The 15,203-nt window shown below is 61.8% G+C and overlaps 1 protein-coding gene across 1 annotated transcript in view; it reads right to left on the bottom strand.

Annotated features, from left to right (window-relative positions):
* ARL15 (ARF like GTPase 15) overlaps positions 1–15,203 on the bottom strand; it is an 88,376-nt gene that overhangs the window by 38,360 nt on the left and 34,813 nt on the right. Inside the window, exons 3-5 of the mRNA XM_084881026.1 lie at positions 8,726–8,870; positions 6,879–6,938; positions 2,845–3,053 (exon numbers count right to left, since the gene is read on the bottom strand). Of these exons, the coding sequence (XP_084737152.1) occupies positions 2,845–3,053; positions 6,879–6,938; positions 8,726–8,870 (414 nt within the window). The remainder of the gene's footprint in view (positions 1–2,844; positions 3,054–6,878; positions 6,939–8,725; positions 8,871–15,203) is intronic.

Here is a 15,203-nt window from a genome sequence, read left to right as displayed (position 1 = left end):
CCCCTCTGACCCTCTGCGGGAAGGGGAAGAGCACAGCGCAGGTTATTTACGGGTAAACAGTAATCACGGTGAAGTGTAGTAGTTAAGTAACATACATGCACACCAGCACGCTCTCCAGAGATGCGTACGGACGAACCAGCGGAGCAGACGGAGCAGTGAGAACTACATGAACAACGCAGTTCTACTCACCAGGCGCCGAGCGCTGAGAGCGTTGTTCAGAAACACGAACGCTCATCATCCAAACAAAACAGGCTCCACACAGCAATGCTCACAGCACGGCAGGGACACCTCATGTCTGGACTCCCGCCGCCCCGAGCCCGCACGCCCTGTCCGCCACACGGCGACCGCATCGCCACTGCATGGCAACGGCAGACGTGCGATCACACACCGGCACCTTCCCGCGGACATTCGACTAGATCCATGGTCGGCAAACCGCGGCTCGCGAGCCACAGGCGGCTCTTTGGCCCCCTGAGTGTGGCTCTTCCACAAAACACCATGGCCTGGGCGAGTCCATTTTGAAGAAGTGGTGGTAGAAGAAGTTTAAGTTTAAAAAATGTGGCTCTCCAAAGAAATTTCAATCTCTGTGCTGCTGATATTTGGCTCTGTGGACTGATGAGTTTGCCGACCGCTGGGCTAGACTCTGGTCACCAGAGGCTGGGTTTCCCAGGAGCCGGGAAGCCATCGCGTCGTCCGACTCAGACCCACGTCACGCCCTACGCCGCCCGGTTCCCATCCTCACACGCTCGTCAGCGGAGACACGGCCGTGGTCAGCGCGGTGCCGCTGAGACGGCTCAGGAGGCCTGGGCGGGCGTGGGCGTGGCCAGTGAGAGGACCCCGCTGGGGGAGCTCCCTCCTGCACGGGGACAGACGGCCCTCTCAGAGGACGCCGAGGGGCCCGGGGCGGACACTGCCCCTGAGCAGCGGTGGGAAGGCCTCCGGGCGGGCGCCCGCTGTGCGCGGGGAGACAGGGCCGCGTCCGCCGGCGTCTGCAGTAACCGCCTCCCCCCCCCCGCACCCGGCGCCGCACCACGGCCCACAGCGCGGGCGTTAGGAGAACGGCGGTGCACAGGGCCGCTCACACCAGAACCGCGCCTGCAGCTCCCGGGCCGTCTGTGTTACCTCTACACGGCTTGTGGCATGTGCTTTATCACATGTAATGCTGTCCGAGCACCTGACACGCACACGTGTGCTGCATTACACGCTCCGTCAGGACCATGCGCCGGCCAATCAGAAACCGGGTTGCCCCTCGGACGCCGCCACCACCACGCCGCCCGCCGGAGAGCACGCTGAGCCAGGGAAGCGCCGGCCGGGAAGAGCGGAGGCCGCACGGCGAGGGCCGGGCAGACCGGGAAGGCTGCTCCCGTCGTCATGGCTCAGGTCCCCGGGCATCGCTCACAGCCTCCGAGGAGGCTCCCTGCGCGGAGGTCGCTCTGCCGACCCGCAGGCCTGGCCTCAGGGAGGGCTTTCCGAGCCCAACGCCTCCGGGCGGCACTGCCGGCGCTCCGGACCGGGCCAGAGAGCACTGGTCCGAGCAGCATGCCGCTCAGGACAGAACCACGCCTGGCCTCCGCTGCGGGGAGAGGGCGGGTCCCCACCCTCAGGGGAGGGGCCCGACCTGGGACGCGGGCGCCTCGGCTTCTCGGCATGGTCCACACCAAAGCGCAGCCGCTCCCACCAGCCCCCGCCGGGGAGGGGGGCGCAGGCTCCGAGGCAGCGCACACCGGAACGGGGCGGGGAGGGCGGGGAGGGCGGGGGGCAGGGGGGCAGGGGGGCAGGGAGACAGGGGGCAGGGGGGCAGGGGGGCAGGGAGACAGGGGGCAGGGGGGCATGGGGGGAGGGGGGAGGGCGCCCTCCTTCTGCCAGGCCAGGCGGGGGTCTGTGACGTCACTCGTGGGCCCCGCCCATTGTGCCCTAACAATCAGCTGCTGGGTGTGGGCACTCAGTGAGCCCACCCAAGGCCCCGGCTGGCCTTCCCGGGCCCGCAGGCCGGCGTGTCGTCCCCTCCCCCCTCCCCCCTCCCCCCCGCACGGAGGAGCAGGCCGCCTGCCCCATGCCGCTGCGCTCAGACTGAAACCCGCTGCCCCGAAGCTTCCACACTGCTCCCACGTCTCGGCCCGGCCCGGGCCGGCAGCCCTGCTGAGCGGCACCGAGCTCCTGCCGCCCTCACGCCCTCCGTGCTTTCCTTTCCTGGGGGTGCAGGCTGAGGCCGGGAGCTGGGGGGAAGATGGGGGGCCCGCCCCACGTGACCCGCATGTGCTGGCTCTGGACCTGCGGGAGCTTCAGCGTGCAGCCTGCCTGGTCCCGGAGCGGGTCCACCGCGGGCAGGCAGCGCCGCGCGTCCCGGAGGGACCAGGGCGCCCCCCGAGGGCGGGCGAGGCTCCGGGGCCCGCGGGCTCCCGCCCCCGGGGGAGGAGGAGGAGTCCCGCAGGCCCGCGGGGGCAGCCACGCGGACTCCGGGCAGCGGCCCGCAGGCAGTGAGAACGGTGAGTAGGCGAGGCAGCCTGGCTCTCCAGGGCGCAGCCGCATGGAGAAAGCCACGGAGGCGGCAGGTGGCCGGCCCCGGACGGGCGCCGCGGTGGTGAGCCTGGGGGACCCGGCCCCGGGGGGACGGGCGCCGCGGTGGTGAGCGTGGGGGACCCGGCTCCGGGGGGAAGGCGCCGCGGCGGTGAGCGTGGGGGACCGGCCCCGGGACGGGCGCCGCGGCGGTGAGCCTGGGGGACCGGCCCCGGGACGGGCGCCGCGGCGGTGAGCCTGGGGGACCGGCCCCGGGACGGGCGCCGCGGCGGTGAGCCTGGGGGACGGTGACGCGGGGCGAGGCCGGACGCAGAGCGGCCCCGCACGTACCTCCTGGGCGGAGCGGGCGGCCGGCTTGTCCTGGTGGCTGGCGAGGATGAGGAAGGGCAGGGTGCAGAGCTGCGGGTGCTGCAGGGCCGAGTGCAGCTCGCTGCGGGCCGTCTCCAGGTCGCCCTCGGAGGACGCGCTGTCCAGCACGAACACCACGCCCTGCGAGCCCTGGTAGTAGCGGCTCCAGTACTTGCGGATGTGGTCGGCGCCTGCGGACACACGGACACCGGTCAGCCGCCCGCCGCCCGCGCCCGGGCTCTCACACCCGCAGGGGCCCGCGGGGGCCGGGGGACACACAGCCTGAGGGCCCTCCCTGGGCCTCTGCCGTCCACACGGGAGAGAACAGGACCCCGGCCTGGCCCCGGAGGGCGCCTTCAGATCTGCCCGGTCCCGGGAGGACACGCACACACACACCCCTCTCCCGGCCAGAGCGGCCGGCGGCCGGCGGGGCGGGGGGCGGCCGCCACAGAGAGCAGCGGCGCCGTCTCCGGGCACGGACCGCCGCGGGGCCGCCCGGTCACCCTGCGAGGACTCGGGGCGGAGATGGGTGGAGGGCGCACCGGCTCTGTGTTCAGGGACGTCGTGTGGGAAGCCGGACACGGCGGGAGGTGGCTCCCAGTGACACCGGCAAATGCTGCCCATCAGATCCTGTCCTCCCAAAGGGCCAAGACCCCGCCCTCCCCGGGACCCTGAGCAGCTCAGGGAATTCTGGGAAGAGCAGGGGGGAGCCCAGACTGTCACCCGCGGGGTGAGGCGCGGAGCCTGGTCCCCACGGGGTGCTCGGAGCGTCTTGCCCACGGGGGAGGGTCTCGTAAAGGAGCAGCATCGGCACCCGGGCCGCTGCCCTGTGCAGGCCCTTCCCACGGCCCAGGGGCCACGTGCTCTCAGAGCAAGAGCCCCTGCCAGGGCCTGTGACCCAGGAGGTCAGGGTTCGATTCCCGGTCGGGCACAGGCCCCGGGTGCAGGCTGCACCCCGGTGGGGGGTGTGCAGGGGGCGGCCGAGCCATGGTTCTCTCTCCTCACTGACGTTTCTACCTCTCTCCCTCTCCCTTCCTCTCTGACATCAATATAAATAAGGTGATACATGATTGAACATCTGGGCCCAGCGGGACTGGAGCGGAGAGATGGCTGAGCAGAAGGACGAGGCTGGGCGAAGAGCCCACACCACAGCGGCCGCCGGGAAGGAGGTGGGTGAGAGCACAGGGCCCGCGCGATCACCACCGGCCACCGGACTCCCACCAGGAAGCACAGCGCGTGAGGATGGAAACACAGCAGGGCCTGGCCTGTGCGGCCCAGCCGAGGTGTCACGTGGAGACGTGGGGTCCACGCGGGAAGGCCACCGGAAGCCGTGAAGACTCCTGACAGGCAACGAAGACGGTGCCTGCCGTGCACAAAACCATTAAAACGCCTGGAACTGCGCTGACGCGTGTGCACGCCGATGCCTGTTAGTGCGTGTGGTTACTGACTCCCCTCCCCCTCCTCCTCGGTGGGGCCGCACGTGGCCGATGCAGTGGCAGCACCAACACCGTGCCCGTCGGCAGCTGCCCGGACTGCGGGGTGGGGGGAGAGTGGAGCCCGCGGCACGGCCGCTCTGGAATGCCCGGGCCGGTCCATCGCAGCAGCCGCTCGCTCTGCAGGGTGAACTCTGTGTCATACGCGCTCCTCTGAGTAACCGAGCGCCGGGCTCCCAGACAGGCCGGTCTGTCCCCTCGAATTAGCACGGAGACTTTTCTCACCTACACGTTAAATTGATGGATTTGATAGCATCTCAGTCTTAGAGCTTCAGCGGCTTACATGTTTAATCTGAATAACTCAGCCCCATAGAAGTATCCAGAAACGGATATTTTCCTTTCTGAGCCTTCCCCCGATGCCTGATTTTTTTTTTAAACCGCACACGTTAACGCCGCCTGTTTCTTTACAGTAACCGCTCACAGTGGGCGTGGGCGCTCACAGAGCTCGTTCCCGAGGAGCTGTCGCCTGGGGTGACCGACAGAGCACGCTCTGATGTCTGAGGGGACAGACTGCCGCACAGCTTCACGTGACATAACTGACACACGTCACAGACTTCCTGTTTTTACTGTTTTAGGTGGTTCATGGTTAGAACACATGGTTTAAAACTTGTTTCACGTGTCATTGTTTTTGTCTATTTGCTATTAATTTCTAATTGCATTTTAATCAGAAAACATTACATATGGTCATGTGTGTAAAGATTTCATGTGTATTTCAAAAGAACATGACCTTCTGTGTGAATATAAAGTAACATAATTGGCCGAAACCGGTTTGGCTCAGTGGTAGAGCATCGGTCTGCGGACTGAAAGGTCCAGGTTCGATTCCGGTCAAGGGCATGTACCTTGGTTGGGGGCACATCCCCGGTAGGGGGTGTGCAGGAGGCAGCTGGTTGATGTTTCTCTCTCATCAATGTTTCTAGCTCTCTATTCCTCTTCCTTCCTCTCTGTGGAAAATCAATAAAATATATTTTTAAAAATAATAAAATAAAATAACATAATTGTCAGTGAGATCAACTTGTTAATTGGCTAGTTAAGTTCTTTATATATTTTTATTTATGTGATCTGTTGTCTTCTGAGAAAAGTATAGCCAAATTGTCTACTAATTTTGGATCTGTTGATTTTTTTTTCTTACCTTTTTCTGTTTTAGCTTTGTGTAGTTCAGAATTATGTAGTTAAATATGTAAAAGTTTATAATTACTCAGTTACCTTAGTCTATCAATATGAAATCCTATAACGATTGGTTTCTCTCTCATCGATGTTTCTAACTATCCCTCTCCCTTCCTCTCTGTAAAAAAAAAAAAAAAAAAAAAATCAATAACATATATTTTAACAATATGAAATCCTTTATTCTGGTTAATATTATTTGCTTTGAATTTCATTTTATCTGCTATTAATACAGGGCTTGAATTCGTGGCTTCATCCAGAATGATGTCTGGAAGGCCATTTGGCTGTCCAGTCTAATTAGCATATTATGCTTTTATAATAGATTATGATTGTATTATTTCCCACACAGACAACTGCAAGCCTCCTGCTGCCGTGCCCTGTGTCCGTCCAAGTGTGTTCTCTCCAATGGTCTGTCCTTAGAGTATCTCTCGTCAGATATTTGCAAATCATACGTCTGAGGAAGAACTGACTGCAGGTTTTTATTGTGCAGTGTCACTCATCACCAATTATGGCTGAGTATGTTATAACCATTTTCATGCCACCCATATTATAAAATGGGAATTTAATCCATTTACATTTGTTGTGATTACTCTTGTAATAGGTATTACCTATTTATCATAACTTTATGTTGGTTATTTTGCTGTGCTATTTTTTTTTCCATTCTTACATTTGCTGAATTTACCAAATTAAAAAAAAAAAAAAAGCTCTTTCAAAACACTTCTCATGAAAAAATTCACCATACATATATAAAAGCCTAAGCAACCGTCCGACCGTTCAAGCGGTAGCTATGATGTGCACTGACCACCAGGGGGCAGGCGCTCAATGCTCAGGCATGGAAACATAGAACAGACTGCTGAATCTCAGAGGGAAGGCAGGACGAGATTAACCGAAGATCTTACATGCATACTAGAGGCCCCGTGCACAAATTCATGCACCAGTGGGGTCCCTCAGCCTGGCCTGCAGGGATCGAGCCGAAACCAGCAGTCCGACATCCCCCAAGGGGTCCCGGACTGCGAGAGGGTGCAGGCCAAGCGACACCGCCAGTGCACGGATCCGTGCACCAGGCCTCTGGTTTGTTAATAAGTAACAGGAAAGAGTGCAGTTGCTGAAATGGATCTCATGGTACAGCTCTTCAATCCGTACAAAGGGAAACAACGTTTCTATTATCTAGAACTCAGGACGGCCCTTCAGACACACACAAAGAGGAGGAACTGTTTCTGGGAAATGCATTCTCCAGGGCAGAGGTAAAAGGATCCACCCATCAGCATAACTAACAAATGGCTAGGTTTTAACGACAGGGGCCACGTTAGTGCCCAGTGAGGGAAGTGGGAGGGAGACACAGAAACATGTAAGATGCTGTACCTCCGAGCTCCTTGACGTTCAAGACGGCATTCTGGAAGGGCACTGCCTTTATACTGAAACCTGAAACCAGAACACAGGAATCAGCAACCACTTCTTAGAATGCACCATCACTCACACCCTCTTTTTTTTTTTTTTTTTTGTCAGATTAAGTACTCTTCTTAGCTCATATTTACACTAGAAACACAATTTCTAAGATACACTGATAATCTGATATCATCTGCTACTGTTTTTCAAAACATAGCTGTGTGTTACAGCAAAACACAACCCTTTTCTTCAAAATATCATATTTTTAGTATATAATAGCAATTTGAAAATGTTAGGAAGACATTTGGAAATATAGAGAAACTTCAAAGAAAATATTAAATCTACTGGGACCTTGACATCGAACTAATTCCTAAAATTTCTCTCATTTGTAACTCGGCAACCTAAGAGATCAGGGTGTCTAAGGTAAAGCCTTCTTATATTAAAATTTCAGAGTATTCATGCTAGTGTTCTTTTAAGGATGTGGGTAATGTCATACATATATTTTTCTTAAACGTAGCATCAATTATGTATACAAGACAATTATTTTATAATGTCATTTCTTATATATTCAGAGTGTGGCTTTAGGATGAACTACATATTTAGTATTTAGCTATCATCATTTAAACCAATTCAGTTATAACATATGTAACACATGTGCACATACTTATACACGGACACACACGTGTAAACACGTGTACACGCAGAACATTTCTGAGAGGACCCACGCGAAGCCGGGTTCTGGGAGAACTGGGGTATCTGAGTCATAACCAGGATGAGATGCTCCGTCTCACTGGAACTTCTCATCATATACAAGCCCCCTTTTCCAATGAACAGACCCACTAATTTATGAAAGTTAACAGACTCCGATTTCCTGAGCACCCAACCCATTTAAGATTTCAAGCGTTATCTAACACCAGAGGCCCAGGGCACGGAACTCGTGCACTTGGAGGGGCCGTCCTCAGGGGATGTCCTGCTGGCGGCCTCGGCCTAAGCCCTCAGTCAGCGTCCTCACTGCTGCTGTGGAGGAGGGAGGGCTCCCTCCACCGCTGCACTCGCAGTGTGAGCCCGTGGGAGTGCACTGGCCACCGGGGCAGCTCCTGCATGGTGTCTCCCCCTGGTGGTCAGTGTACATCACAGCGACCAGTCATTCTGCTGGTCATTCCGCCGTTCCATCTATTTGCATGTTAGCCTTTTATTATGTAGGACTAGAGGCCTGGTGCACGAATTTGTGCACGAGGCGGGGGAGGGGGGCCTGGATTTCGAGAGGGTGCAGGCCAAGGGACCCCACCAGTGCACGGATCCGAGCCACAACACTGCCCCCACCACTTGGAGGGTTGTACTCATGCATGTGGGGTGCATGCTTTCATGTTTTTTCTGGGAAATTCTCACTCTGCCATCTGCATGATGCAACTGAAAATGTGAATCATCAAATCACGTGACTTTTTTCTAATGCTCGACTGTCCAACCCTGTGTTCCTGTGCAAACTGGAGACGTTTTATCTTGGTAAAGCAGACGGCAAAGGTGTTGGAACAGGCCTTTGGCTTCCACATCCCATAGGACGCAGCTAATGTGCCTACACCGTCAGGTGGTCATTATAACCTGGCCACTCCGTGTATATTTTATTCATGCCAGAGGGAGAGGGAAACACCAGTGATGTGAGACTCATGGATCGGCTGCTCCTGCACGCCCCCTACTGGGGATCGGAGCTCACAGCCTGGGCATGTGTCCTTGTCCAGGATTGAACCTGGGACCCGTCAGCCCGCAGGTGGCCGCCCAGGGGCCACCGTCGGCGGAGGGGCGGGGAGGGGCGGGGGGGCACTCACCGGTGGTGGACACGACGTGCTCGGGGCTCTCGCTGCACAGCCGGGACAGCAGGCTGGTCTTGCCGGAGCCCGTGAGGCCTATGCAGACGAGGTCATACTCGGGGCGTGCGGGCGGGGGTCCCTTGCAGCACAGCGCTCGGAAACACTGTGGGGAGACAGTCGTCAGGCGGCGTGGACGGGGGCGTGGATGGGGGGCGTGGATGGGGGGCGTGGATGGGGGGCGTGGATGGGGGCGTGGACGGCGCTGGGGGGGTGACGGGGGCGTGGACAGCACATGGCGGGCATAGACGGCGCGTGGACGGGGTGTGAATGACACGTGGACGGGGCGTGAATGGCCCACAGCCGCCAGTGGCTCTCAGGAGCCATCCAATGACCTGCTGCTTAGGAGGGGAGGGGACCCAGAGCAGAGACACGAGGGCAGCACGGAACCACAGACCAGTTTCCGCCCCAGCAGCCACGCAGACACACCGTCCCGCTCTCTCCTGAGCGGCAGGAACGCCGAGGGGCGCGGTCCCACCACTGGGCCCCAGGATGCACCCTGCACCTGCCCCCCAGGACGCCCGGCAGAGCCGGTGGGGAGATGCCAATATAAGTGCATGCATGCTCTGTGTGTGAGGTGTGTGTGCATGCATGTGGGTGCATGTGTGTATGATGTGGGGCAGCTCTGAGACCGAAGGGGAGAGAGGCTGAGCCGAGCCTCAGAGCCCCCGTGGCCCTGGCCTGCCTGTGGCCATCCCCCCACCACCACCTGGAGCCGCGCACGAAATGGTCTTAGAAGTTAGCGCCCGTGTCTGCCATCAGAGTTAGAGACTCGAACCCGAGACCCTCATCTAAGCCAGCAGCCCAGAACGCCAGGGCTTCTCATCCTGGAACTAGGTCAGGGTGGGTGTGTGGTTTTTATTTTCTCTTTAACTAAGAACCTCAGAAAGGAAGCGGAGTAGAAAGTCACCGTCTATAAGATGCAGTTCCTCTCCCGTCTGCCGAAGGGAACAGCTGGTTTTCAAACAGCGCCTCTCACGGCGACAGGACCACCCAGGGACCCCGGCGTGGCCGCCCGCGCGGAGAGCACGCTCACCGCCCTTCACGGCACCCGGACCGCCCCCCCCCGCCCCCCCCCCGGCCTCGCACTCCTCCCCAACGCGCAGAGCGAGGACGGAGGCAGCGCAGCTCCAGCACCTCCTGGTCCGCGTCTGACGGCGTTCGCGGGCAGAAAGCAGGCCTGCAGTGCCAGCGGCTCCTGTCCTTCCTGGGCCTTCCCGTCTGTGCCGAGCCGGGAGCCAGCCCTCGGAGCAGGGCACAGAGAGAAGGGGGTGTTGTGTCACCTACACCCCCCCCCCCCCCCCCCGCAGGCTCCCTGCTCTGGGCGCCGTCGTCACATCCCACTACAGGGGTCCCTCCGCCCCCCGCCCCCCGCAATCCCCCGCGTGTGGGGGACAGCGGAGCGCCCCCCCACCTGCACTCCGCTCCGAGGGGACAGCGCTCAGTCCTGCCTCCGGCACATCCACCGGTCCGGCCACCCCGCCCGGCCTCGGCCACCCCGCCCTCCCGCCCAGGGCTCCGCTCAGCCTCTCCTCCGGGCCTGTCTGTCCGCGCCCCCGCCTGCGGCCTCAGCCCCTCCCGCCACCTCCCAAACCCCAGCAGGACCCTCCGCCGCCCAGGCCTCTGTGCCGGAGGGTCTTTCCGGCCCAGGCTGTCTGTCCGGGCAGATGTCCTCCACACAGCCACACAGCCGGCCTTCCCGCACCCCGGCCTCCGGGCCGGCCCAGCGGCCACCGGACAGCCCGGGGTCCGGGTGCGTACAACGGGCCCGTGGCAGCTTCTCCCCCCAGACACGTGTGCAGCTCCCGGCCGCCTCTCCCTGGCGCCACGCCATCAGCGCAGAGCCCCTGGGAGGGGGCTTGGGTCCCAGCCCCTCCCCTCCTCCCCCTGCCGGGCTGTCCACCCCCGGGCGGGCGGGCACCGCACTGCACTGCGGTCACCGGGCCCGACAGCAGAGCCCGCGCCTCAGACGGCGCCCGGGCCAGGCTCACCGCTCCCCGTCACCCGCTCCCCGGCCAGAGGCCCGCTGCCGGCCCCACGGAGGCGCGGCCGCAGGGACCACCGCTCCCCCGTCACCCGCTCCCCGGCCAGAGGCCCGCTGCCGGCCCCACGGAGGCGCGGCCGCAGGGACCACAGCTCCCCCGTCACCCGCTCCCGGCCAGAGGCCCGCTCCGCTGCCGGCCCCACGGAGGCGCGGCCGCAGGGACCACCGCTCCCCCGTCACCCGCTCCCCGGCCAGAGGCCCGCTCCGCTGCCGGCCCCACGGAGGCGCGGCCGCAGGGACCACCGCTGTCCTTCCCGGCGCAGCCTTCCCCCCGAGAAGCAAAGCGCCTCCCGGCTCCGGAGGGGCCGGTCCCCGGGGACTGAGCAGGGGCAGCGCGGGGAAGTGGCCACGTCATGGCCCTCGGCCCCTGGCTGCTGGGGGTAACAGGCAGTCCATGGCCCTCAGGCTGACTCGGACGGAGCACCCTCTCCGTGCCTCGGTTTCCCCGTGAGACGCTCGGTGAGGTCCTACGGCCTCAGGCCCCAGCGTCCGGCGCCGCCTCCAGTGCGCTGTCCGGCCGGGGAGCCCACGGCCGCGGGTGCAGGGCGCGGAGTGCGGGGTGTCCCTGACCCAGCGGCGCCCGGCTCCCCGCAGGGCCCCCCAGCACAGAGCCGCCGGGGAGGAGGGCGGGTCGCTGAGACACGGCCCGGTAAACACGTGCGAGGAGGCCGCTAACGTTTTAACACCCATAAGCGTGTCTTGTAAAAACTATACTGTTTCTCACAAGGAACTCAAAGTAGCTCTCGCGTCAAAATGGCAGCGGCCACGGCTGGAGGAGGAGGTCGGGTGCTCCCCGCCCCCCGCCCCCACCCCGAGGCCGGATGGTGAGGAGGCGGGACAACTGCCTGCGGGCGGGAACGGGTGTCCTGGGGACGCCAGTGGTTCTGCGCCCGTCCGGGTGTGCCCGTCCGGGTGCGCCCGTCCCGGTGTGCCCGTCCCGGTGTGCCCGTCCCGGTGTGCCCGTCCGGGTGTGTGCCCGCCCCGGTGTGCCCGTCCCGGTGCGCCCGTCCCGGTGTGCCCGCCCCGGTGTGCCCGTCCCGGTGCGCCCGTCCCGGTGTGCCCGCCCCGGTGTGCCCGTCCCGGTGTGCCCGTCCTGGTGTGCCCGCCCCGGTGTGCCCGTCCGGGTGTGTGCCCGCCCCGGTGTGCCCGTCCCGGTGCGCCCGTCCCGGTGTGCCCGCCCCGGTGTGCCCGTCCTGGTGTGCCCGCCCCGGTGTGCCCATGTGGGCTGCCGGTCCCTGGCGAGGCCACCGCAGCAGGAAGCCGGCCGGTAATGGCCGTCCTGTGGGGCTGTGCCCACAATTCACCAGGAGAGCTCTCCCCGCGGACACCCAGGGGCCGGTCCCCGATGCCCCGCCCCTGCGGCCTCCTGGGCCACGGGCGCCCGGCCCTCCGCAGGTCCCCGCCGCCCAGGGAGCAGCCGCAGGGCCTCGCTGTCCTGCGTAGCCAGCCCCGCAGCAGGCCCCTCCGCCGTGTGACAGCCGCCAGGCCCACCGCGGCGAGGACCCTCCCGAAGGGCAGCCAGGGGGAGCGGGGCTGGTCGGCTGTTTATTTATTTACTCTGCGTCCTCGGCCCCTCCACCTGCCCCTCCCGCAGGCCAGCCACAGGAGCTGACCCCAGGGGCAGGGGGCAGATCAAAGGCGAGGCCGGTGGGAAGCACAGCCCTGGGCGCGCCCCCCGCTGGCAGAGGTCACCGGGCCGATCGCATCCCCCGGAGCGACATGAAAGGCCCAGCAGCGCCCACAGGCGTGGCTTCCCTGTGCCGCACCGAGAGCAGGAGCCCTCCTCTCCTCCTCTCCTCCTCTCCTCCTCTCCTCCTCTCCTCCTCTCCTCCCCTCCTCCTCTCCTCCCCTCCTCCTCTCCTCTCCTCCTCTCCTCCCCTCCTCCTCTCCTCCTCTCCTCCTCTCCTCCCCTCCTCCTCTCCTCCTCTCCTCCTCTCCTCCTCTCCCTTCCTCCTCTCCTCCTCTCCTCCTCTCCCTCCTGTCCTCCTGTCCTCCTGTCCTCCTCTCCTCCTCTCCTCCTCTCCTCCTCTCCCTTCCTCCCGGGAGGCGGGGGTGGGGGCCTGATCAATAGCCCGGCAGCCGCCCTAACGCCTTTCTGTTCTCCTCCTCATTCAGACGCAGCCATTCAGCCGGCGAGCGGGCGAGGTGCGGAGACAGACACAGGCGTAAATCTCCGCCGACGGCCGGCGGCCATTACCATAAATCTGACAGACGCTAATTTGATGGGTGGCGGTATCTGTCTGCCCGCGCAGTCTAGACAGGCTATTGAGCGCCGCTGTCTGCCGGGCGGCCATCTGGATGAGCAGAGCGCCCGCGCCCGCCTTTCAGGGATCAAAGCACATGCTAATGCCCGCAGTCACTCACACACGCAGGCACACACGCGCGCGCACGCACACACACACACACACACACACACACACGCCGGCACACACACAAACACAGTCACACACACACAGTCACACACATACAGTCACACACACAGGCCGGTGCACACACACACGCACACACACACAGTCTCACACATACAGTCACACACACACAGTCACACACACACAGTCACACACACAGGCCGGTGCACACACACACGCACACACACACAGTCTCACACATACAGTCACACACACACAGTCACACACACACAGTCACACACACACAGTCACACACACAGGCCGGTGCACACACACACACACAGACGCAGTCACACACACAGACGCAGTCACACTCACACACGCCAGCACACACACACACAGTCACACACAAATGCAGTCACACACACAAATACAGTCACACACACAAATGCAGTCACACACACTAACTCAGTCACACACAAACGCAGTCACACATACAAATGCAGACACACACAAATACAGTCACACACACACAAATGCAGTCACACACACTAACTCAGTCACACATACAAATGCAGACACACACAAATACAGTCACACACACACAAATGCAGTCACACACACTAACTCAGTCACACACAAACGCAGTCACACATACAAATGCAGACACACACAAACACAGTCACATACAAACGCAGTCACACACACACAAACGCAGTCACACACACAAATGCAGTCACACACACGCAGTCACACACACAAACACACTCACAGTCACACACACAAACGCAGTCACACACACAAACGCAGTCACAAACACAGTCACACACACACAGTCACACACACACAGTCACACACACAAACAAAGTCACAGACACAAACGCAGTCACACACACAAACGCAGGCACACACAAACGCAGTCACTCACAAATGCCATCACATTCAGAAACAGTCACATACACAAACACAGTCACAGTCACACTCACAAACACAGTCACACTCACAAACGCAGTCACTCACAAACGCAGTCACACACACAAACGCAGTCACACACACAAACACAGTCACACACACAAACGCAGCCACACACTCACAAATCCCGGCACACACACACACACACGCACGCAGTCACACACAAACATAGTCACACTCACAAATGCAGTCACACACAAACACAGACACAGTCACACACACAAACGCAGTCACACAGTCACAAATGCTGGGCTGGGCAGCTGCTCGGAGGAAGCCCAGGCAGGCCCTGTGCCCGGCTGGCGCAGGGAGGGGAGGGGGACGGGGTGAGTGCTGGGCGCTGGGCCTGCAGGGCTGGAGGCTGGTGGGTGACCTGGGCCGTCACCTGTCCCGGCCGGGCAGGTGGGGCGCCGTCGGGCGGAAGAGGGCCGGGGAGGGAGGCCCGGGGCAGCGAGCAGCAGGCAGAGGTGGCCATGGACCAGATGGGGACCCCCTTTCTCAGGCCCCTCGGGCTGCGGTGGAGGAGCACCCGCACAGAGCAGGGCTGTGCCAGAGCACACACGGCCCTCTCCGCCCGCCGGCCGGCAGCGGAGACAGGAAGGCGGGCCCGGGCCCGTCCAGGGAGAGCCCGGCCCCAGGACGCAGCAGCGAAGGGACAGGGTCCCAGGTCACGCTGGCAGCGCTCCGTCCACACGCGGCTCCTTCAGCCCGGAGCTGCCCGGCGCCCGGCGGCTGAGCGTCCGCCTGGGAGCCAGGGGTCGGGCAGAGCACAGGCCAGGCTGCGGACTGGATGCTCAGTGAGGGGCGTGCAGGAGCAGCCGTGGGCGATTCTCTCTCACCACTGATGTTTCTCTCTCTCCCCCTCTCCCTTCCTCTCTGAAATCAATAAAAATATTTTTAAAAATTAAAACCCGGACACTGTGCCTGTGAGACGTTATCCGCAGTGACGGCAAACCCCCGGGCCGCGCTCGGCCCACACGGAGCCCGGCGCCTGGAGACAGGCCTTCCCGCACGGCCGCGCTTCTGCGGGAAACCTGGCTTATCGGCGTCTCGGCGGGTCTCCGAGGGGAGACACCGT

Source organism: Pipistrellus hanaki (assembly GCF_964339955.1).
Source record: "Pipistrellus hanaki genome assembly, chromosome: 4".
NCBI lineage: Eukaryota > Metazoa > Chordata > Mammalia > Chiroptera > Vespertilionidae > Pipistrellus > Pipistrellus hanaki.
The sequence above is the reverse complement of the archived record's forward strand: the minus strand, read 5'-3'. Positions and strand labels throughout refer to the sequence as shown.